At 38.9% G+C, this 24,915-nt stretch overlaps 1 protein-coding gene and 1 long non-coding RNA gene across 12 annotated transcripts in view; one reads left to right on the top strand and one right to left on the bottom strand.

The window, feature by feature from the left end:
- Nucleotides 1–13,058: 13,058 nt before the first annotated feature.
- Nucleotides 13,059–24,915, bottom strand: part of MTCL1 (microtubule crosslinking factor 1) — an 89,282-nt gene continuing 77,425 nt past the window's right edge. For 9 of the 11 annotated variants that reach the window (XM_083746725.1, XM_083746728.1, XM_083746732.1 and 6 more), the window contains 3 exons: nt 23,649–23,680; nt 21,547–23,101; nt 13,059–14,237 (listed from right to left, as the gene is read on the bottom strand). In XM_083746725.1, coding sequence (XP_083602851.1) covers nt 14,058–14,237; nt 21,547–23,101; nt 23,649–23,680 — 1,767 coding nt within the window. In that variant the 3' untranslated portion in view covers nt 13,059–14,057. Of the gene's footprint in view, nt 14,238–18,243; nt 18,302–21,546; nt 23,102–23,648; nt 23,681–24,915 lie in introns of all 11 variants that reach the window. The other 2 variants (XM_083746727.1, XM_083746734.1) reach the window with 2 other exon arrangements.
- Nucleotides 17,235–21,147, top strand: LOC310848153. Its single transcript, XR_014566184.1, has 2 exons — nt 17,235–17,671; nt 18,736–21,147. It is a non-coding gene; the product is annotated as an uncharacterized lncRNA (long non-coding RNA).

Here is a 24,915-nt window from a genome sequence, read left to right as displayed (position 1 = left end):
GTGAGGCCAGTGTTGTGATGAATGAACACTGAACAGAAATATGGAGTCATAAGACAAGGGGAAGACCCCCAAATGCCTTCAAAATCAATCAATCAGTGATGCTTATGTTGAAACACATTTACCAACAAGCCATAACGTTAAATAACTCGTGCTTATCTAACCGAATGGTGAAAATGGTAAGTGTCCACAAATTCCATGGATTCCGAGGCAATTCTGAGGTAATTTCTGAGGGGAAAGTGGCAGGATGCAAGTTGCTCTTCTTATCTTGCTCATAAATCCAAGGATGGTGACTGACAGCAGCCACTCTCCTAAAATATTCCTCAGTGTCCCATTTGTTTCCCCCAGATTTTAATCAAAATGTATTAAGGTCTAATATAACATGGACTAAATTTTTGCTCATGGTCTTTGCCATCCCCTTGCAGGCATCGCTGTCTGAACATTTTCTACATTGGCTAGTAAAATAGATTCATCTGACATTATGCAGGCCCAGGCACTGAAAGATACTGAAGTATCACTGTGGCTTAAAACTAAACACTGCACACTGATAATAATGGCTACCAATCAGTTCAGTCTTCTGTGCCAGGTACAGAATGTCACATTGGCTGTGACAGAACAAGCAAACATACCAGTCTGGGCCACTTGTAAAAGTGATATACACTTATACATCATTTCTCTACCACCACTTTGTGCTATAAGCCTTTTCTTTCAATGAGAACCTCATGCCAAGTATAATTTCCTTTGTCTGTCTGAAACCTAAGATGAGGTGATAGCCAAGTGATGTGGTGCACATCTCTGGGGTGGCTTCTTCTTAAACTCTAGCTTAATCATAACTGTCATACCAGAGGTTTGCAGTCAGATCTTTTTTAATCTTACCAAGATGTACTGGCCATCTTTTTCTTAAAATGTAAGAGGATCTTACTGCCTGAGAGCTGGTGGATGTCACCCAAGAACATAGTTCTGCAAATCCATGCCCAGTCATACAAGGCAACCAAGCCTGGGAGACATTTATTTGTTTTTCAAGCTCCATCTTCAACATTTATTTATTTATTTAAATGGCCCTCTGGCCCTTCACCATTGAACCCTATTGCAGGTTTCTGCAATAAAGCACATGAAACAATAAGCATTAAAAGACAACAATAGTTTTAACAGTTAAATTCAATACCTTAGACTAAACATCCACTGTCTGTTAGTATTGCTGCACAAGCTGGTCTCTTAAAATTCAAAAGCCAGAAGGAAAAGGCATGGTTACAGCTGATGCCAGGTGGACCCTGGGTCTGGGTGGGTGTTCCATAACTAAGGTGATCTTGATAAGAAGGCTCTCTGTCAAGTCACAGACCTAAAGTGTAGTAACTGTTCAATGTATTAGTGTTAAAATTGTTTTGGAATATGAAGTCAGAAGCTTTAATGCACTGCACCAAATGCCAGCACTTCCCATATTGCTGAGGGGCATTGCAACCCAACCTCCTACCCTTTGTGCTGGGCTGCAGGGGGTTAAACTGGGAGGAGGTGTCTGTCTCTCTGCTTAGCACTGCCAGCCTCTGCCTGTAGACTGCTGAGAGAGTTACTTCACTGACTTGAGAATCCCTGTTCTGCCTGCTGAATGGTTGGGAAAGCAGGGTTTGGATTTCACTGTAAGCCTTTGAACCTGTGTAGCAGTCACCTAGACAGCCATCACGCAGCTACTGATAAAAGAAGCACTGGGTTGAGAAGCTTTCAATGCTGATTCAAAACATTTAGCACAGGTTCATGTCTTATTCCTTCATTGCCAACAAATTGTCAGTTGACAGACTGGAGGAGACTGAGAATCTAATTCATTCAATGCTTCAGGCATCACACCTCTTCCATGACTTGAACTGCTAGAAATAAGAGAAATGCAGAGAAACGGATTAAACAGGACTGACAATTTGAAATTGATAATTCTTTATCTTCATGCCTGGGTTAGTTGATGTTGTGGTTTTGGCATGAAATTGGCATTCCAATGTAGTGCTTATTGTGATAACCATTTATTGAGATATTATCGTGCACTCCAGTGCTATAGGTTTCTATACATGTCCCAAACATTACCCCACCCAAGGAAAAAGTTATGAGCATGGTGTATGACTGTCTAGAAAATGTACATTAAATAAGCATACAAAAATAGAATGGATTCAGCAAAGGCTATACACTAAATGTGACTGATTTTGACATGGGCTCCAAATTCTACTGTGGAAAGAAGAGTTATCTAAAGTTATGATAAGGGAAATAGAAGGCTTGTCTGAAATTGTAAACTAGTGTTTTGGGCACATTTCAACTGAGAAATAGCACAGATTTTCACAGAAGGATATACATGCTTGTCTCTTTGAAGAAGATTAGTTCAGTTATTATAGTACCTCTATCTGGTCCCTTCTTTGTCAGAAGTAAAGAAATATAAAATATAGCAGTTAGATCATGTGCAAGTTTTAAAGCAGAAGCAGCTGTCATTTCAGGATATACTGTGTAAATCAGTTCAGATTACATTGCCCAAACCATAGTAACCTTGAGCACAGCACAGGAGAAATATTGGCAGGAATATCTTGTGCCAATAAATAATAAATGGAATAGAGGGCTGCTGGGTGATTGAAAAACAGAGCAAAGAAAATCCTTTTATAGCATATTTTTAAAAGTTCTAACAAATGGATTCCTCCCTCACAACTTTGGTGTCTCTGTGTATGTGAACCAAAAGATTTAAACTCACCACCCAGCTTGACTCCGTGCTGGAGGTGGGAAGAGAACAAGGAACTGAAATGGATGGTTTTGATAAATAAATGATACATGAGCAAGTTGGAATTTTAAACAAGGAGGCTTCATTCCTGAATTGGCAGTGTAAATAAGAGAAGAATATACTTTAGTTTTCTTCACTGATAACTATGCCACATACCCTGTGATTGTTCCATTACTTACACTCTCTATAGAGAGCAATGATCACATCAGCAAATTCTCTTTCTCAGTAAGTGAGCAATATGACTCATCGCATCCATGTTACTACCTGAGCAGGGGGAGAAGAATCAATACAGTGCTTTCTGCTGCCACAGAAGTGTGCATATGAGAGCTCAAACTTAATGGATGTGCTTACTCTGCCAGCAAAATGCATTCTGCATTATTTATTACTGATAGATAATTTGCTAGAACACTTCCTAATGTGCCAGAGATGCATTTATAGTGATGCCTTTGGAGTACAGTTTAAAATGGATTATTAATACATACATCATACACACTTGCTAACCTCTTCATGTAAGTTTGAAGAGAGAGAGAGAGAAAGGAAATCTAAATTTAAATTACATCAAACAATATTTGCTACCAGGGAACAACAGTGGGTTTTTTTGTGTGTGATGGTAAATCTTCCATTCTTGCTGGCTATGGGAATGCACAGTGCTGTCTCCTAAGATAATTAAATTACATTATTTGCCGAAAGCAAATCTAGACATCTGAGCATATGAGGTAAGACTCCCTACGGAAGCATGAGCATTTGCTCAGGGACCCAGCCTTTCTTCAAGATTTTGTATCTCTCTTGACTGATCAAAAATCAGAATAGAGACCTTTTCTTCCCCATCACTAGTTATGTACTTCCCTACTTTGACTGAATAGTAGACTTGGGTGATAGCAGAACCATTCCTACTTTTGAAGAGGTATTAACTGGGAAGGGGCCATGAGTCTGAGGGAGATATGGTGTGGACAGGTAGATGAGCCAGACACTAGTTCTAATATTATATGTATTTATTTCTTTATTTTAAAATTTTACATTTCGTCCTTCTTGTTAGATGGTGTTGGTCATGGAATCAGTTTAAATGTTTGCAGATGAAAGGCAGTGGAAGATTGGCTGGTTGGATCCTTAAGGTAGTTCATGAGTCATTGTGTCACCATCTTGAAAGAGATTAATTGGTAGCCCCTCTTTAAAAAGCCTTCTCTGGACCCACTGCTAACGTGATAACTATGGGCCAGCTGCAAAACTTCCCATTTGGGGCAAGGTGCTCAAGGGAGTGATGCCTAGTCAGCTTCAGGCATTCATGGCGGAGGCCCATTTCAGGCTCCAGGTTGGTACCAAAACAGACTTGGTTGCATTGTTTTATGCACTCCTCTGGGAGACAGCAGCTTTTGATACCACCAGCATGGTATTTTACCAGTTTTGTCAGTTGAGAATGGGTGGGTGGGAGGAGGTAGAATATTGCAGTGATTTTGCTCCTACCTACAAGGCTGGTTCAGAAGGATGGCATTAGAAGACTTCTGCTTGACTCCATGATCCGTAGCGTATTTCAGGATTCCATTCCTCTGCCCATGCTAGTCAACATCTGTAGGGATCTACAGAGTGAGGGCCATCAGGCGATTTAGAGTTGACCACTGAATATAAAAATAACAATCTAAGCAGTTTAGAAAGTAAAGAAACACATATTATGAATAAAAATCCAGAATCAAAATACTGAACAGTGCAATCATAATATGTTTTTTTCTTCAAACCACCAAATATTTACTGATGTTTTTAATTATGTTTTTATACATATTTATAGATTGATTATATTGTATTTCATATGTTGTAAGCCACCTTGTTATATTTTATGAAAGAGCAGATTATAAATGTTTAAATAAATAAATACATAAACAAATGATATCTAAAACGCATCATAGTTGACACTTCTAGGATTGAATGGGAGGGTGCTCCAGATGTTAGGTGCCAGTGCAAAAAAGGTCCATGTCTGCTTTGCCCATTATGTAGGTAGAGTTTCTGAAATAGGACCAGTTGTGTTAAAACCTGGTTTAGAAAGTGACAAAAATTCTGCCAGGTTTGTCTCCACACAGTTTACTGACTAGGGTAAATGCACTGAGCAAAAATTCAGTAGTCCTTTTTCACATTATCTTTGAAACACGTCAATCCCTCTAAAAATGTTCTTCCTAAGGCAGCTTCAGAGCACTTATGTGTCTCTTCTCTGCCTGATGGATCTATTTCCTTTACAATACAACAAAGGCAAGGGCCTTAAGCTTTCTTACAATTCTTCGTTCACCAGAAAGAAAAGCATTGGCTTATAGCAACCACACAGTAATATCACTCAAATGGTAAGTGGTGATGGTTATTCTGTTTTGAAGTAATCCTAAAAACCATCTTTTCTTACTTATTTATTATCTCTTTAACCTTGACTATGATATGATAGCAGGAAAAGGAGAATGTTTGGAGTCTGGCCAGTGCAACAGATGCAGGATCCTATTAACCTACCTCCTGTAAAGATGGACAATCTGTCAATTCCATATTGGGTTCCTAAAAGAAAGTCTGGCCAGGAGCTGTTTTTTTACATATTGATAATGGTTCATTCCTCTTCTTCCTCTTTCAGGGGTGTGTGTGTGTGTGTGTGTGTGTGTGTGTGTGTGTGTGTGTGTATCTGATACAAAAATAGCACAATCCTATGCATTCCTATGTATATCCTACTTTGTTCAATGAGGCTTACTCCCAAGTATGTATTCATAGACTTTACATCCAAAATTCACAACAAAGAAAAAAAAATACAATAGTTATTGTCTAAATTATATCTAATATTCATGGGAAAGCCAATAACTAGCAACTATCATTTCTGAAACATTTCTGTTAATTGTGTAGCATCTTTTGAATGCATATTTTCAATCAATTTGGTAATGCCAACCAACTCCCACTAAAGTTCAATTGAACTCCTTCAATGCAGGAGGTTTAAGATCACCACATTTATTTGTTATTAGTATTCTGGTACCTACCAAAAGGTTTCAAATCAATTTGTAATGTTCAAGCTGTACTGCACCTTCCAGGTATTAAAGCAGAATGTTCAATGGGTTGAAAGATAAAGTGTAATTAATTATCAATACAGTTGTGTGTGTGTGTGTGTGTGTGTGTGTGTGTGTAGTTTCAAAAATATGTTTATTTGAGACAATGCTAGTGGTGATGAGAGAGCAACCAATCATTATTTTATTTCTTAGAATATATTTAATTGATAAGGTCTTAAATGTCATTTAAAAATCTTTTTTATTTTATGCTGAATAGGGAAATAGTGCAGTGCTTTTTGTAAGCATCTTTTGCAAACTTCACAGTGTGCTCCTACATAAGTCTACTCAGCATTCAGCCCCACTGAGTTCAATGAGACTTGATTCTTATGGCTTGCATGTTACACATGATATAAGCAAGGTCATGCATTCACATCCTTCAAACTCCCTCTTCTCAAATCAGTGTTATCTTGGACCTGGTCAGGATGCTGTCAGCGGCTCCTGGCTGGTTGCCCAGGAAAGTAGAAAGACAAGGAAAGGTTTCTTACCGTCCTTTTTTATTCAATATTTACAGAGAGAGGCTCTTGGATAATGGAGTAGTCCTGAGTGGAATCTCCACCCTCCGTCTCTCCCACATCCTCATTCGTCACTTCTATGGGTGCTGCTAGGTGCCCTCTGTCTTTGAGCTCTTTGCTCTCCTACTTTCAAGGCACACCAAGTTCTGGGAGATGAAGGGTCTGGAATGCATTCGAATGGCACCATGTCAGTCAGCTGTCACTCCGCTGCCTCCTCCTGTCCCATTATTTCCCAGCTTTCCCCCTCATCTGCCTCTGAGCTGTGACCTCCCACAAACCCCTGTTGTAAATCTATACTGTCTTTCTCTTCCTCCTCCCTGGAAGGGTCAGGATGGGGAGGAGGTCTCCACCATTCCTTCTCTACAACAGACCCTGACAGACCTCTACATATAACAGGAGCAGAGGAGCAAGTTACTCAAGGGGGAAAAGGAAAGTTTATGTCTTTTTTGTCAGTCTTCAATATCTTTTTTTGCTGGTCTCTGGATGAAACTGCCATATAGGCACAATTACTTTGAATGTCAGAATGTCAATTCTCTGCAACAACTGAACAAGACTGCGTATAAAGCCAATGCTTGTACAGTGGTACCCCGGGTTACATATGCTTCAGGTTACAGACTCCACTAACCCAGAAATAGTACCTCAGGTTAAGAACTTTGCTTCAGGATGAGAACAGAAATCATGCTCCAGCGGTGCGGCAGCAGCAGGAGGCTCCATTAGCTAAAGTGGTGCTTCAGGTTAAGAATAGTTTCAGGTTAAGTACGGACCTCCAGAACGAATTAAGTACTTAACCCGAGGTACCACTGTAGTAAGTTTTGCGATGTAAAGAAACGTGTCCTAAGTCCTGGGTATCTGAACTAGTATAGGAGGACTAGAAGAGCATCTGCTTCAAACATAAATAGACGAACCCATTTATTGAACAAGTGGGACAAAGTCCACTTCGCCAGTCACATGACCCCATTGTGATAGATAATTAAAATGAAGTATTCAAAGCCATGACACAGTTTCCATGAACACCTCCATCTTCCACTATTCACCCAATCCCTGCTGGTTTCTGTAACGTTATCAATATATAGTAGTAGACTCTGTCTCACTAATCCATTCTAGCCTGAATGGATTACTAATTTTCCAAATTATATTACTGCATCCCTGTATTATTATTGTTTAAGAATTCTTTGTCAGCAGAAGAAACACTGCATAAAGAGTGACTGCAATCACAGGGCATAGCTTGTTAAAAGGCATCAAAGCTTAGATTCTATCTACGGTTCTGCTGCTATATTAACATATTTTCCTAAGGCATCAGAGATACTGAAGGAACCAATTTCCAGGAATTGCTTTGAAGACCTCCTTGTTGCAACACCAGACATGAAAGAGGAATAGCATCCCCCCCACCCCCGGCTCCACTTTCTTTCACACTGTGATCACCATATGTCAGCATACAAAGGACGGTGTGGAAGACATTCAATTCTGATTTTTACACAAAAAATGGAATAATAATCATGATGAATTATGATTGGCAATGACTCTTTCAAACTAGAGGCATAAGGAAACAGAAATCTATGATGCTTCTCTGGTGAAGTGGGGAGGGGAAAGCTGTTCATGAGTAGTATAGCTCCTGGTAGAATTGTTGAAAGTAACGTATAATATCCTTTGAACTTGTGACTATTTTATCTGTATGCTTTATTACCAGTATCATTGTTGTTGTTCTTGTTATCGTCGTCATCATCATCATCAGATTTCATTGGTCAACCAAATACAGGTTATAGCCAAAACCAAACAGACAGCTCTCAAAAACCTATTATGGGAACATTATAATGCACATCACAGATATATAAAAATGGCAGGAAAGGGTGGAAAACTCAGGGCACAAGACAAGACTCTTGGGCTTTCCTGAGCTGGGATTTGCTTTTATTGCAAATACCTTTTACCAGTTTCATAGGTCTCACTTGTTTATCCTTCAAAAAAGCAAGTAGCAATCTAGAAGGTTTATTTATTGTCATATCCATACCATTTTGTTTCATGCTATTTGTATATTTGGGTTAGTTTATGTTCTTTCCTTATGATATCCAATATACAGTAAGAGCTTTATTTCTCTGTTTAGATTTTCTTTGTTAGATTGTATTCAGTATGAGGACCCCTCTCATATATGCTTTAGCTGCATCCCGTATAGTTGGCCACTCCTCTTCTGAAGTAATGTTATGCTGAAAGTATATTTCCAGATGTTGTTTTCCAGTTTCTCTTATTTCTCCATCTCACAAAATTAGGTTATGCAATCTTTATAATTTATTAGTTTGATTCTCTTGTAATTGTAAACTGATAGCTTTATTTGGTTGTATGGCCTCTTTTACTGTTAAAGTGTTCAAAGGATCTATTACATCTCAAGATTTATTTAATCTTTTAGCTATTTTTTTGCCCCGTTTCAATACCTTCTGTTGTAGGTATTCAAGGGTATACAGTACTGGCACCTTTTTCTAGAAGAAAAGCACAGAGTGTAGTATATGATTATAGTGTTGTACTGGGGCCTGGAAGACCACAGCACAAATCCTCATTCAGTCATGAAACTCACTAGGTCACCTTGATCTACTTACTGCCTTTCTTCTCATTCCAGAACAATTGTTTTGTTTACCTCAGAAACTACACATGGGAATCATAAACAGTAAAGACAGGCCGAACAGTAAAGTTCAAGTCCCAATTTTAAGTGACACACATACCTCTCCCTCTTTTTGCTGCATATATTTCAGCTTCTGCTGTCTTCCAAGGATGGGAAACCTGAGATCTTGCTGTGGTGCCACCATCCCTGACCATTGGACTTGCTGGCAACATTTGGAAGACCACAGGTGTCCCCATCCCTGTTTTAGTACTTAGAATTTATATCGTGTTGGAAAACCTTCTTAAAGATCCATTGTAATATTGGAATGGAAGAATATGAGGCTAGGTTGGCCGCCTCATAGCTGCCTAAGGGGTACTTCTCACTCAGCACTTGCCAAAGAAATTTCTGTGCATAATGCATTACTCTCCATTAAAATACCTGCTTCTAGGTTGAAATCACACCACCAGCATTTCTACATGCACCAAGTCTAATAACCTTCTCTGCCTGAATTCTCTGTCACTTCTATGAGGTAATAAACTCATTGGAAGTCTGAGGTAATGAATATCAATGTTAAAAAAATGTCACAGGACATTGTCAGATGTGTGCGCAGTTGACATTTTGTAAGCTTTTACAAAAGGATCTCACTGTAATGACAGCAGATGTTTAGCAACTTAATTTACTATCACAGCTAGGTCAAAACGAATTTAGGCAACATTTAAAATAGCTCCCATAAGGTTTGGAGTTAAAGGAGTTTCCTTGGCACTACCTACTTTTATATCAGGATCTCCCCTCTTTTGTGGGAAATGTAAAGTGTTAAAAATCAGAGCTACGTTACATGTCTCTTCATACCACACTGCTATAGTGAACAGTCTTTTTAATTCCTTAGGATGCTGCTTAGGGAACCTGCTCATCATTTTCCTTGCTGCCCTTTTCTCAAGACTTTTCTGATTAGAAGAAATGATTCTACTAAATTATTTAGTTCAGTCTATGAAAGAAGCTCTAATTATTTGCTGCTTAAAAGATAAGCTACATAAGTGCCTGGGTGATTAATGCTGACATGCCATAGTGGAAAGCTGCAGTCTATGTGAATAAATAATGTGCGTTTTTGTTTCCTTGGCCTTAAGCTTAATAATTCAGGAATAATGTCACATTATTTTTTTCTATTACAAGCTAATAACTTTGACCTTTGAGATGGCAACAGCTGGTGGGTCAGTTCTTCACACCAAGAATTCAGAAAATCAGGCTGTACATGTGGCAAGTTGGCAACGATATCTGAGGTCACAACTGCATTTTCTTCAGCAGCTGTGATCAAAGAGAGGCCTGCCAGCTCTTGGCACTTTGAATCACACTGCACTATACATTTAAAACAGTATCATACCACTTTTTAAATAATAATAATAAAAATAATAATAATATATTATAACAACATGAAACAAAAGCCATTATATCCAGGCAACCTTGCTTCTCATGCAGAAAAAGTAAACAAATGAAACAAAAGCAAAAAAAGACAATAAACTGACATATGAAGAGGGTGGAGTGAGAACGTAACAGAAACTCTATAGTACCGTGAATAAATTAAAATGAGAAATAACGTTATTTACACACTCGTTACAGAACTGTAAAAACAAGGCCCACCTCTCAATGAATTTGTTTTCTTATTATGTATTGCATTGCTTTCATAGGTAAAGTTTCTCATTAAGATAGTTTGGCAAGTTTTCCTTAACCAGCCAGTTATGGTAGGATCTTTATTTCTCTATTTTTGTGCAATACACTTGTCTCACTGTTGTTAGCAGTGTAGTAACCAGGCATAAATCAGTATTAATGACTTCTGAATGAAGTATCAAAAGGAGAGTTATTTAGGGTTTGTTGGGAGATCATAGCCTGTACAAGAGATTTCCAGTTGGAGCAGCAGCCCAAAATGATTATCATCTGCAAAACTTCAGTTGTATGTGAAAATGCTCAATCTTCATACACATCACACACAGCCACAACAACCCAACAACATCTAACTATTATCTACATCAGGTCTGTAAAGAGAAAATAAAAATAAAAATAAAACTTATCGGAGGTGAGAAATGATATAACAAAAAAGCAAAGGGAAGCATCATACTGAAAACCTACACCAGCCTGTTTATTTATTTCTATCTAAGCTTCTGCTCAGTCCTTCAGTTTGTAATTCGCCAGCACAATTGTACCCAGTGGGCATCAAGCATTCATAAATCTGAGACAGAAGTTACGGTACCTTAAATCTTTTGCAGAACATATCAATGTTGCAGAACATATCAGTCATATTAACAAAGAAAATATATTTGTTAAAACAGAAAAATAACGCTGTCGTAATAAAAATGTGAAAGCCCAAATGCTTTTAAAGATCTTGGGCGACATATTTGATACTGTTGTGCTCAAGGATTTGACGCAGGGAACATAACGTTACATTAATGTGGGTTTCAGATCTTTTGAAGGGCTTTCCTTATGCATTTGGCTCCCTCTCTTCTTTTCTTTTCTGGCTCCTTGGGTTCAGCCGGCCTCTTGTATCAGTCATTCCTGCAGTTATGTAAGCAGTTTACTTGACAAACCATGGCAAGCTGCTTATCCTGACACACCTTACTATTTCAGGATGGCTAAGGACTAATCCGATGGCTTGGCTATGTGCACTGATTTCAGAGAGCAAACATCGCTTCTGGGAGTCATTAACTAGTTATGTGTGCCTAGTTATGTGTGACTCTTTCTCTCGTTTTCTCTCTTTCTCTCTCTTTAGGAAGATTGATTATGAATATTCAAAGAAGCCCTAGGCTGCACTCCTTATAATCTGTTTTCCCATTTGTATATTTCTATATAGGAAAAAGAAAGCTTATGTTTCTGGGGTATCAGCTTCATCTTTTTTTAACCTGAGGAAATAAAGAAATGAAATTACATCTCCTGGCCCAATGCATTAGAGTTAATTGGAGAGGAGTGATTACACCACTGCAACTAGTTCTTTCTCTTTAATCCGATCAACTATTTATTTAACAAAACGTATACACCTCAATTGTATCAAAACCTCCAGCAGATAACAATATCTATCAAAAGGACTGCACTATCCAAGGTGCTTATTTCATAATTCTCCTCTGAGGCAGAATTATCAAATTACTACTGAAATTCATCAGCTAAATCAATCCATTTCTTTTGAGATTTGAGTTTGAAAAGACTGGAAATATCTAATAGAATTTATCCTTTCTCACTTATCAAACCATGTGAGACATCTCTGGCTGTAAGATAAACAAAGTTTTCCAGTACACATTGAGATACTACTGTATTGCTGATTGGGAAGATAATGTACAGCATTATTCCTTGAGCTCAAAAAATTAAAAGAAATGTTGGTATCACAATTAAAGAATTATATGTGTGCCTATTCACACAAAAAACACAGAAACTGTAAGTTAGGGCACCTCTCTTAGCTTCTGCACCAACTTAGCACTAAAGATGACCTACAGTCTTATTATGTTTCCTTGCAACATAGCCTCTATACACATTTTTCCTTTCTCTTTCAGCCCCTATCGTCTTCCTCTTTATGTTGTCCCTAACAATTAAAAAATGTGAAATACTTGACTAGGGTGCCAAGAGGAACTGAAGGGCAAATGCTCAGGAGGCCCCTTTTAAGTGCTCAGAAGTTCTGATGTGGCCTCTAGGAATGCAATAGGAGGCACAGTTGAAAAATGGCTCAAGATCACATAGCACTAGTCATCCTTGCGTTGTCCTAACTGCCCATAAATGCTTTCAGAGCAAAGATACTTGTAAGAAAAGCAAACGTCTGCCAATTCTTACCTGGTATGATACAAGAATGTGTTAAATCTGGCTTTTAAGTCTGGCTTTTAAATTTTATCTGTTTTGATAGATGGTATCAGCATATGCTCATGATCAAACACTAAATATCAAAGGAAACATAAAAAAAAAACTGCCACCCTAGTGAACTAGATTTTTTCTTTCTTTTGCAAACAGCAAAGAACACTCCCAGTATAGTTCTTCATACTCTACAAGTTCAGCTTTTTGGGGGGGGGGGTGCGGTTGTACATGTCCATTTGTTCATATTCAAATTCTTCTATCTTGTTAAAGATGTTTGCTAGCATTCATGTAATAGATGGGAAACAGGTTTAGGAATAACAAGCTTCAAACAAACTCCAGCATTTTGTAAATACTGAGGAATTTATTTCCACACCACATGGTCTCAAACAGACTCTTAAAACAAGGCCAGTTACAATTTAGTATGCCCAGAGTTCTCAGTGCTTTCCCTCAAACAAGGGAAGTTTTCAATAAACACTGTACATAGTCAGTTGAACTGTTTGAACAATTATTTAAAAATCTTTTTTGTACAATCAATGCAAGAATACCAACATTAAAAGTACAGTACAGATAAATTCACAACAATATAACAGGGAAAGAAATTGAGACACAGATGTGAAAGTGAGAGTACAGTAGCAGTGTGTACATGCACTAAAGTGCTAGGAACCTAATGACATGCAAATCTTTTGTGTGTGTATGTATCGTACAGCTCACTTCGTTAAGACTGTCTGAGGCTCCCCCCCCCGCCCTTTTCTAAACATTTCATTCCATATTCCCTGCATTCCCCTCTAGTTTATTTAAGACAACTCTAGTCAACTAGTTCAATGGCTTTTTCACTACTTAAAAGTTACTGCTTCAGACATGCTAAAGCACCTCTATGAATTTTCTTTTTCAAATTGATAACCAACATAATTAACTTAAAATTCTAATTTAAAAAACAAAAAAACAAAACCCAAACCTTAACGGTGCAAATATAACAGAAGGCAGTCAGTAGTCAGAGAGTGGGAAAGAGAGAACACATTCAGTTTCCCTTGAAACATAATTCATGTTTTATTTAAAACCTTATCTTTATCTGCATATCTTTTAGATCCTAATATACTGTGTGTAGAAAAGATGGAGGCAAAAATAGTTTTCTGAGCTATGAAAAAAATAAGTTATTACAGGCACATTAACTGTTTCATTCTAGAAACATCTGATTCTCAGGTACACAAAGCAGCTGCATTCTAGAACATTCTTTAACCTCTGCAAATTGAGCTCTCCTCAGTGACAGAGACTGGCCATGGTAATGGTGCTACTATGCAAAAGACAGTGAATTATTCTGTGATAATTCATGCAGGCTTGCATCACTGGTTTGGGTTCTCCAACGGCAGTTCCATGCTTCCATATTCCTCCCCAGTTAACTGAGATAGTGAGGCAGTAGGGGAATGTGAGGCCCATCGGGAAGGTGGGCGTCGATTCGCTGGTCTCTCTGGTCGGGAGAAGCAGGATTCTAAGGATGGAGCAAGTGCGGAACAAGGTAGTTCCTTTTTTGTGAAAAAATGGAGAGGAACAAAATTACCAATTTATATATCACACAATGAAAGAAAGCTAACTCCAAAATCTAAGCATATGTAATTTGGCAAGGAAACCAAAGCAGCTAAAAACACATTTTTGTAGACAGCTCTTAAATTCTTGACTTTTGCCTGTAACCAATGAAGCAAAATATGAAAGGATGAGGCAAGCTGTTTAAGTGAACTGATGTCTCTGACCAACATTCACTTACTAGGATTTTGGAAGAAAATAACTGAGATGGCAACTAGAGGAGGCCCAAACAGAGTCCTGCCAGTCTCCTATAATACAAGGCTGGAGGGCAAGGAGGGAGGCGAATTTCCAACCCACCCCATTTTTAATACCAGTTTTATCCCAGTGAGGTTTACTTCTGATCTTGGAGTCACCTCAAAGGTTACTTAACAACAACAAAGTGCACCCAGGAAGAAGAATGGTTGAATAGGGGAGATTTCTAACACCTCATCTTGTCTACTCATCCTGCCATTCAAATTGCACCTTCCCAATGAGCTAGAGAAATTTGGATTTGATTCTGCACAAAATTCTCTTGCTGTCAAATGCAGTCTGGCTCAAAATGTTCACATTCAGGAGAAGTATACTGTTTAAATATGTTCATAATTATAAACACTGGCTGTAGGCATAACTAAAATACTTGATGTGAGGCAGTTCCATCATGTGAAGTGCCCCCAAATATCTTTAATATGTTTTTCAATGATGCTGGATGTTGCATTTGCTAGTGAGAGGACAATTGGTCAGGTTTGTTCCAGTAATATTCTCTATAAAATTATGATATAATCATCAACTGAAGAACACTCAGAATAGAAAGTGTGATTTCCTCTCAGTGCACTTGGATTTAAAAATAATTTGGACCAAAGAGCAATGGTGGGCAATTGCTAAACAGTATTACTGACTTAAAACTGACCTAAACTGACCTTTATAAGCGAACTGAAAGTAGTATAACAGACAAGCAGCTCCAGCTAACACCGGTCACTAATATCTATTTACTTGAAGTAAAAAAATGAAAATCATCCCCCAACCTCTGGCTCCACAGTTCTTAATTGGAGCACCCCTCCCCCTTTTGTAATTGCACAAAGAGATTGATCAATCCAAGTAGAAGGAAAGAGTGCCACTTTTCGAAATCAGTCACATGGGGTACTACTTCAGGATGCTTCAAGGCCTTGTCAGCCTTGGCCACAGCCCAAATCAATCTGCAACCCAGGACTACTGAAGGAGAAAAGTTAAAGACCGGAAAAGTAAACTTAATGCAAGGCCTGATTGCATTTGGAGTACACAGCCTTTAACTGTGATGTTTCACACTGACAGTTTATTTATATTTTAGGACTGATGACGGCAGCTAGTAATTACAGTCTTTCCTACAGAATGGAGAATTTTGCGTACAATTTGTACAGAGGTGTAAACTTGCCAAAGCACATAATCAGGTTTCCACTGTGTACCTTTAAGAATCGAAAAGCAAAAAGTGCTAAGGTTATCAACACATAGAAGAAAAAGGTCCACAATGAGGGTGTAAATCACTAAACAGGTGAGAGAGTGATATGTAAGCTATACAAAAATCCAAATCAAAATGTACCCTGGCAGTATACAAAGCTGGAAGTTATATACCACATAGTAAGAGTTATGGAATAAGTTACTGAATAAGAGCCAAAGACACATGTTAAATGGAGTGAGAGATTTACCACACCATGCTATAAAAATGGAACAAAGGCAGTAAAAGACAGGAGGATGCTGAGCCTGGTAACATGATATAAAGCAGACATTGACAGTTAAGTATTTTGCTCCACAATCCCTAACCATGTAACTCAGAAGTAAGTCCCACAGAATTCAGGGGGGACTTATTCTCAGGTAATTGTGCACAGGATGGTTGCTTCAGAAAAGCAAGGGCAGAAGAGACAGAAACAGACTGAAACAGGATGCACAAAACACAATGTCATGGAATGAAGAGAGGTTGCACTCATGTTATTGTCTTCAAGCCCGTGGCGTAGTGTGGGTTGTCAGCACCCGGGGCAAGGCAAGTAATTTGCGCCCCCTAACCCGTGGATTTGCGCCCCCTAACCCTAACCCCCAGATGTTGCGCCCGGTGCGCCCGGCCCCCCCTGCACCCCCCACGCTACGCCACTGCTTCAAGCTACCCTTGAAAAAGCCCTTTCTCTATGGAGAGAAAACGACCACAACACTTTATGGGGGAGAGTCCCTGGAAACTGAATAAAGAGATGGTATACATTGGATACATATTCTGTATGTATCGGGCCTCTAGCAAGTGCCGAATCTCTTTAGCTCGAGCACTAGAGACAAAATGCTACCCTTCAAGATCCCATTAAATTGAGAATTCCTAGCATTTTAAATCAGTAATAGAGCTTTTGTACTGGAAAGCTATCAAGAAACATCCAATAATAAGGTGAAGAATACATTCATGCCCATTGGAAAGAGTCTCCATCTTGTTAAAATATGGTACAATACTAAAACCATGCCCAGCGTCTACCATAAGAAAAGATGGACTGAGACTATGTTTTTCTAGATGTAATTATATGCGCAGCTCAGTTGAATTTTGGTTACTCTGACTTATTCTTGCTAAATACATGACCACATTTATTAATTTATTTCAGTGAAGTTACTCCTATTTCAGACAACTTTCTATCGCAGCTTTAAGAGAAAGGCAGAATTAGGCCCACATTTATTTCTGCACTCCAGTATGTAGTACACACCATTTATAGCTGCTTTCAGTGAATAAAGGACTGGCAGGTTTTGTTTTGGCATACATGGTTATGTTTAAGTCTGCTGCTTAGAGTGTCTATAGTATGAGACAGGATAAATAAGATGCTTCAGTGCAACCACTTTACTAGTAATGGACAGCACTGGCCTGGTTCACACACAATCCTAAATGCAAATATGCCTCGGTGTGAACAAGCAAATGGGCAGACCCTCAGAGTGGAGATCACAACTGCTTGGCTCCTCTCTAGTTGTGTCTCCTTTTTCTTTTTTTAAAAGCAGGACCCATTTTAAAACAGATGAAAAGCTGTGAGGGGGAAAACTCATGCCATCATCCCTTCCAGCCAATCAGTGCTGTGCACAGCCAACTTCTGCTGCAAACACAGAGAATGGTTTTCCATGTGCTTGTGCCTGCAGAAGAGTTTGCATGTCTTGAACATGTAATGAATGTGCACTCCCAGGAGCCCTGCCTCTCAAACTACCTATGTTCAAATACATCTGTAGGACAGACTTGTTCAGTGAGGCAACCATCTCACCTTGCGAAGCTTTCTTCCCATTTCCTTTCCATCTGAGAGAAAAGGAATGACTCACCATGCAATGAAAACTTTTGCAATGACAACGCTATCATGCTGCAATGGCAAATTCTATATTTATGAAAGTCTGAATGCACCATTAGTCTCGAAACTAGGTATGTAGAGATTCTTTCCATTTTACTCCCAGCCTTCTGTGGGGCTTTTACTGACCTTATCCTGTGGATTGGTCTTCAGCTGCCACAGCAAAAGCAATGGAGCATGTTGCTGCATCTAAAGCATGACCCTAACAAGGCAGCTGGCTCTGCCCTATTTATCTGGAAACTGAAGAATTATATTAACAGGTGCAATAAATGATGGAGAACGACAGAACAACAAGTAAAAATACCTTCAAAACTGCACTGTGGCCATTGTGGGAAGGATCCTATAGCTAGCAAAGCTGCGTTAAAACTAATTTGGTTCAACTTAGTTCCATGGAAGGGACCTGGTTTAAGAGGAAACATGCTGGTTTGAGAGTGTTCATGACAGTGACTAATGAATAATATTTGGTGGGAAATGTTTTAGAGGACAGAGCTATATGACTCAAAAGCTTCATTCTCTATTTGGAATCCACTGTCAGCTCATGCCAGTGACAGGGAATGCTGCTGTTTCTTCGGTTTATACTTCTACACCAAGTAAAAATTGTTGTTTTAAGTAAAGAATTTTGGAAACAAAGGTAGAAAGGACTTACAGCAGTGAGGCAGGCAGGGTTAGGGTCCCCAGGGGGCAGTTAGTAAGACAGTTTGGTTCTGGACATAGACAGACAAGAGGGAAAAAAAGAGGAAGTAGGTTGGAAAGAATATTTAAACCAGAGAAATGTAGTCAGCATTGAAGAGCTCTCCATATTTTACTGCTAACATGTATTATGCCGCAGCCATATTTGGAGAGGCTATGTGAAAGATGCAGTAAACTGCTAACATCACACTGAAAAAATGGGAGACACCCCCAATTTTTAGCATTGTCTTTACATGAGGGTATGGCATTAAAGACTATATCTGATTGGTAAGCATGTATTCCACTTGTTCCAAATGTATTCCAAAGTCCGAATAAGTTTTGAAATTAGAAAGTTTCTGTCTATTTTTTTTAAAGGCAAGGAATGGGTTCATATAGCAAGAATCGGAAATACTGGGTGACAAATCACATCTAGTGGATATGAATTTGCTGTTTTGTCTTTGCCTTTAAGGAAGGGGAGAAAAAGCAGAAGCAAAAAAAGAGAAAGCATTCTGATGCCATCTGTTCTAGCACTGGAAACGTTGTCAGCAGAGAGGGCAGTATGCAGCGAGGGCCACGCAATTAGGAACAGAATATGAAGCATGACACAGCACAGCAGCTACAGTAGCTCTCTTGCCAAATAATGTGGTCTGCTGGACTTTCTTCAGGAGCTCTTCTCTTTCCCAGCTTCTTGAATAACAGAACTATGGTGAATGTATGCAAAGTTCTTGGCAGCTCAAGGAAAAACCAGACATTTTGTTTTTATTGTGACCTGAAGAAGTTTCTTGTATATAGATGCCATGACTTCCTAATCAGATAGACGTTTGGCAGATGTAGGGTCAGGGCAGATGTAGAGGGCATTTCGAAAACAGCATTTTGAGGATACAAAACTTATCATATTGCCCTGGGACAGAGCAATATATATATATACATATATGAAAAAACCACAAGTGTGTATTTAACATGTGTATACATAATACACATATGCATGTGAATGCACACAAATATTCTATATTTTAGCAAGTATCACAGAAGGCATCCTAAATGGAAAATTTGAATAAAACAATTGTAAGAAGCACAAATGAAACAGCAACAAGCTTCTAACTGGCATTCCATGCGGGTATTCAAAAATCAGTGATGCATTATTCCTGCAGAGCAGAAATAAATTATTCTTTCAGTATGAGCAGATTGGCTAATTTGGAACAGATACGTAAGGCACTCCCACTGCCAGAATCAAGAAAGGAGCAATACTGACAGGATGCTTTACTTCACATGGCATGCCATTTTAAGTTCAGCCCAGCCACCAAACGAGCAAAAATGCATTTGGTAATCTGAATAGAAGCCATTAGCAAGTAACTTCCTAAACTGACTTGCTCTAAGTGATTATTCCATAAACTTTTCATCGGGCTATCACATTTTAAACGCCCATCCTTTGGACTTGAGCCTTTCAAAGTTCACCATCCCACATATTTGTGGAGCATTACTCAGGGTGCGTCTAGAAAAGCATTTGCTGTGGGAGTGGTTCTCTTCCTGCATACAACATTTTTTGCAGCGTCCCCACAATGTCACCGCCATAAAAATGCCAGCCAGTATCCTCACTCCCCAAATTAATTTGGATTTACTGTTTTTGAGGAAAATCCAGTAAGTTTAAAAAATAATAATTGTCTACTCTACAACACATTTACAATATTAAGACCTGTCTGGAAGCACCCTCAACGAGACTTGTATCTTTTTGTGGAACTATGGAAGTGAGTTCAAACAACATCCAAGCAACGGAATTCAGTTCCTGTGAAGTAACTGCCATTGTGAAAAGATGATATAACAAGAGTAGTAACACACCACACAATGACAATATTTCTTTTCCCCTGTATGTGACATTTGGTTATAAAAGTTGCCCACACATCATGTTTGCCTTTATGTAACACTTCTTAATTATTACTTTATGTTAAGAGATTATAAAATGTGTACATTTAAGGTTAACTTCAGTTACTAGTTTTGGAAATTCTAGTGCAATTCTATACATGTCTACTTAGAGTTCAGTGGAGCTTACTCCCAAGTAGGTAGGTACAGGATTGCAAATGCAAATACTGCACTTAATTAAGAATAACAAGAGTTACCATGACATGCCCCTAAGTGAATTCATTGCTGAACTGGAATTTAAACCTTGACCCAAGACAACTTCTATCCATAAGACCATACTTGATCATCAATAAACCTTTCATAATCATCTTTATACATAATTTTCACATAGGAGAAAAACCATACAACCTTGGGTGAAAATCACGTCTATTGTGCTGCTCTGCTTTCAAATACATGTAATCCAAGGCGCAACCCTCACATAGTTTTCAAACATGATGGCACAGGTGAACTATCCAGAAAAATATTAACATCTGGAGCAGCTCAAGGAGCAATACAACAATGTTGCAGGATACTTATGAAGATTATAGAATACCTAGGGGTTCAAAGATGTAGTAGGAAGATATTTGCTGGGATGCATTATGGACAGTGTATCCTTCCGCAAATCTACTAAGACCAAAGAAAGAGGCCCTGCTGAAAGTTTCCTCCATCCCAAAAGTAAATTTGTGGGCAAATTTGTTGTAGTCAGTAGCTTCCAAAGCTGTGTCTGGAATTCATCACTAGCTGACCTCCAGAGTGCTACCACCTTTCAGACTTTCAGAAAGGCTCTGAAAATCTATTTGTCTCAGGAGGCTTTGGATCACAAAATTGGCTAGTTTCAAAGCAATTGTGCATGGATACTCGAGTGTGGCAAATAGTGCCTTTTGTGTATATGAAATCTCCAGTTCCTAAAACAAACTTTCTATGTTCTACTGCATTCAGCAGAACTTACTTTTGATAAATAAACTTGCTTAAAATTGTACTGACATCCATTAAAAATTGTCATGGTGTTACTATATGAAATACAAGTTAATTAATATTTTAAATTATACCGTATATGAAAACTGCTGTGTTATCTTTCAAATATTTTACAATGAAACACTCCTCAAAATGATCATCTTATGGCTTGATCCATCATCATGGTGCATTCATTTAAAGACCCTTATATCTCTATTATATACAGATGCCACGTCCCCCCCACCAATGTGTGTGAAGCATAGAAAAGTGTTGCATTAAAGTTCTTCCAAAATGCAGTCTCAAAGAAGCATACATTATACAGTCAATTCCCTTTTGCTTAAAAATGTTTGCACATTTATATTTTAATCAACATTCACAAATAGCATTCATCATCTAAAAAGGTTTACTATACAAGGATAAAACTCATTACCTCAATGGACCCTGGTTCAACTTTGTTTATTTCTCCTGTGCTGTTCTCATCGCTAAGACTGGGAGGGCTGTATGAAGCTAGCCTTTTCTCCTCCTTTAAGGCATGCTCCATAAGTTTCTTGTTGAGAATTCTGGCAGCATTTTCTGTAAGAGTATATCCCGGAGGAGCTGATAAGTCCTGCCTGATACTTGTCGTTTCAGCTCCTTCATCCTTTTGTAGCTCTGTGCCAAAACGGAGGGGACTGGGTGACCTACCACGGATACTTGTGCACATGTCTTGCATAGGACCCAGTTCTGACCTGGGTTCTGCTGACCTTGATCGGCTACTGGACCTGGAGCATTTTTGGAGGGCGTCATGAACCACAGGGGTATGGTCAATGATATTGAATAAACTGGAGAGGCCATCATTGATAGTAGTATGAACTGGACTCTCCCTTGTGGTGGTTGATCTGGCCCAAGCAGATTCACTGAACCCTTTCTGAGGTGTGCTTGGTAATGTCCTGTTATTTGGCTGATCTGATTTGGAAAAGGCTTTCTTCTGTAATTTTGGGGAGCCATATTTGGGAGAACAACATGTCCGTTCAAATTTGGCCTGGACCTTTTCAATAGCAGGTGCCACCTGCCTGCTCCTTAAGCTTCTTGATGGTGATGAGACAGGTGTAGTACCCCCCTTTGGTGTCAGACACCTGTGTGGACTGCTTGTGATACTACGCAAAGTTTCTGTCTGTAAGCCCACACTGATAGTTTGAGTGGTCTGTGTGCCCGTAGTTCTCAACCCATTAGTCTGACAAGCTGTATCTTTGAACTGAAGCTCTGTCGAATTTGAACGTATTGCATTTCTGACAGAATAAGCTACCTCTTTCATGTCATCACTCATGTTTTTGGACATCTCCAGGCTGTGCAAGGAGGACGCAAAACCCAAAGTAGTGCAAATAGGACGTTCAATAGGATGAATACCACTTTCCAGGAAATCGTTGTGGTGTTTGGAGAGGTCAGAAGACCATCGCCCAAACACTTCTGAAGAAGCACCTTTTGTCTCGCCCCCATTTCCCTTAACTTTGGTCATGGGGAGCAAAAAGTCTGGTTCTGACTGGCTTTTCCCTTCATTGCTAGCTACCACTGAGGTTTCAAACCTGCGAACAACTGGCGGACTATGAAAGACCTTAACTCCCATTTTTTCTGCAACAACATGACTCCTCAGTGGTTGTTTCTGGCAGTGCTCAGGGCTGGTCATGGTATTAGTTGTCATAGTAACACTGGTGGTAAGGTACCATGAAGGTGGTTGGAATGGATCTGGAACTGAATTATTGATTGCCTTCCCAATCTCTGTCCTCTCTGCCCAAGTATCTCCAGGTCTTTCTACAGCTCCACCATTTTTTCTGGGAGTGTTGTAATCCCAAGTTTTGTTGAATTCCTCAATGTATTTCAGATCATCAGGAGACAGAGGAGGTGTTATCTCCTCCTTGCTGCTGGAAGAAGGCAGAGTCTTTTCAGGAAGAAAAGGAGAAATGTCCATCAAACGCTTGAACTCTGACATAGAGGAGACAGACATTGCCCTGAAGAAGGAAGCACATAGCATCAAATTAACAAAATTGACAGGAAGTCTGTATTGAATTTGTTGTATCATTTAGGGTAGTAGTAACCATATAGTGTAAACATTCTTATTTAAAGCAACTTTAACAAAGTGAAGTTAACAGTCTAGTTTAAGTAACCATACACATAAGCATCACCACCTGCCAATATCACTATTTTAAAGAAAATGCAATCTGCTTTGTTTTCACTTTATATTTGAACCTCTGTGCTGTTTTGTCCTACACTTAACCACAGCTATTGATGGGTAAACTGAGGAAGAAACTAAATGGCATGCAATATATTAACAAAGGGATTCAAAAAGTAAGAAGTCATCACTAAGGGGGGAAATCACATGTGTGACACCTCTCCATAATATTATGTTACAGAATAGTGGGGAGTTTTATTCACAGTAAAATTCTAGAATTGAACCTCTGGTATCTAGTTTTAAGATCTTGAAACCAATTTAGGGTACGTGTGTTAATATAATTCATGTAATTCATTTTGTGCTATGTTTCACCCCACTTTACTCACCTTTGAAGATTTCCCTTGTGCATTTCTTCTTCCTGAAAGTAAAAAAACTGTTAATTCTGAGCTTGCATATATGCCTATATTGGACGCCTGTGGGCTGTATTTGCATTAACTTTATTCAATATATCAAATTCTTGTAAACCCTTTGAAGAGCATATCTGACCTCCCCCATGCTTCTAATATTTGGATAATTAAGGAGGATTTTTTTTCTTTATATGCATCTGTGTAAAGTATTCCCAGTTGAACTGACGAGTATAAACAAATAACCCTCACATTGCTAAGACCAGACACACAGATTAATTATCTCTCAATAGAGCACATTTTTTTTTAGTTCTAATAATTATAAAGACAACTAGTACATATCTCGTATTATATTTGCATGTCTGAAGCTGCTTTTCTGTGCTACTCTCTTTGATATTAGTGACCTTGCAGTGCTGAGATCAGATAAAATCTACTTTTTGACATTATTTCATTATAAATTTACTAGATATCGATAATTAACATCAACTGAAACTCATTATACCATTGCTGTTAAATGTGTGGGCAGACCATTACGTTAATCATATGGGGAATACCATAACGATTCCTCACAACATGCAGTGTAGGAACAACCTCCTCCTAGTCATAATTTTTATGACTAGGGGGAGGTTTTAAAAAGCCCAGCTTTTTAAAACTTCTATTTTATGGAAAGAGCTTGTTCTACAATTTAAAAAGGTAACTGTTTAGAGCCCTATTAAGAAGACACAAATGATAAACAGTGGGGAAAAATGGAAGTGCTCCATAACCAATTCTAATTTTAATAGCCTAGATCAGGGAACACAGTCCCCCACCAAACTTCTCCTTATCCATGGTAGGGATGTGTGATTGTGGCATCTATATCACAATATATGTAGGGCTGGCCTAAGACATTCTGGCACCTGAGGTGGACCCCAAAATGGTGCCAGGGAAGAACTAGTTGAGGGAAGAGATGCATCAGAAACAATGTGGGTGGGTGGGGGGAGAAAGATCAGCACCGGCTGCCCCTGTAGATCCTGCTGCCTGAGTTAGTCGCCTCAACTTGCCTCATGGGTGTGTTGGCCCTGGCTATATGCAGCTATATGTTTGAATAGAGTCACTGCAAGAAAGATCCAACATGCATCTGGCTAAATCATACAGTCAACTCCCAGAATGAACTGATTCACCAGAAGGTGCCATATAAACAGCAGTAGAAAGCACCCTTTGACAAAATTGCAGGGATATGGGATTACAACCGAGCTGACAATACAAAGAG

Source organism: Podarcis gaigeae (genome assembly GCF_964106915.1).
Source record: "Podarcis gaigeae genome assembly, chromosome: 7".
Classification (NCBI taxonomy): Eukaryota; Metazoa; Chordata; class Lepidosauria; order Squamata; family Lacertidae; genus Podarcis; species Podarcis gaigeae.
The sequence above is the reverse complement of the archived record's forward strand: the minus strand, read 5'-3'. Positions and strand labels throughout refer to the sequence as shown.